Source organism: Mastomys coucha, chromosome X (assembly GCF_008632895.1).
Source record: "Mastomys coucha isolate ucsf_1 chromosome X, UCSF_Mcou_1, whole genome shotgun sequence".
NCBI lineage: Eukaryota > Metazoa > Chordata > Mammalia > Rodentia > Muridae > Mastomys > Mastomys coucha.
This window is the reverse complement of record NC_045030.1, coordinates 75,063,566-75,063,818: the sequence shown is the minus strand read 5'-3', so window position 1 is coordinate 75,063,818 and position 253 is coordinate 75,063,566. Positions and strand designations below refer to the sequence as shown.

The 253-nt window shown below is 43.9% G+C and overlaps 1 protein-coding gene across 1 annotated transcript in view; it reads left to right on the top strand.

The window, feature by feature from the left end:
• The window catches only part of LOC116070174, a 9,218-nt gene that overhangs the window by 4,794 nt on the left and 4,171 nt on the right, over positions 1-253 (top strand). The window contains exon 6 of the mRNA XM_031341786.1: positions 13-101. Within this exon, the coding sequence (XP_031197646.1) occupies positions 13-101 (89 nt within the window). The remainder of the gene's footprint in view (positions 1-12; positions 102-253) is intronic.

The following is a 253-nucleotide window of genomic DNA, read 5'->3' as shown; positions in this document are numbered from 1 at the left end:
CTTATGGAAAAGAGGAAGCAGTTTGAAAAGGATGTAAATGCCTCTTTCAGAAGCCTGAATGAAAACCTCCAGGGTATTTTGAAAGCTCAGCAGAAGTCAAGGTAACATCCTGACCATCTGTAAACAGCCTTTACTCTTCTTCCCAAGTCACTCCTGCCAGCCATCTTAATCGTGCACAGAATGGAATAGCTGGTGGGATCTCTGGAGCACTACCTTTTTCTCTATGACCTGGTCCTATTCATAACCAATGGGA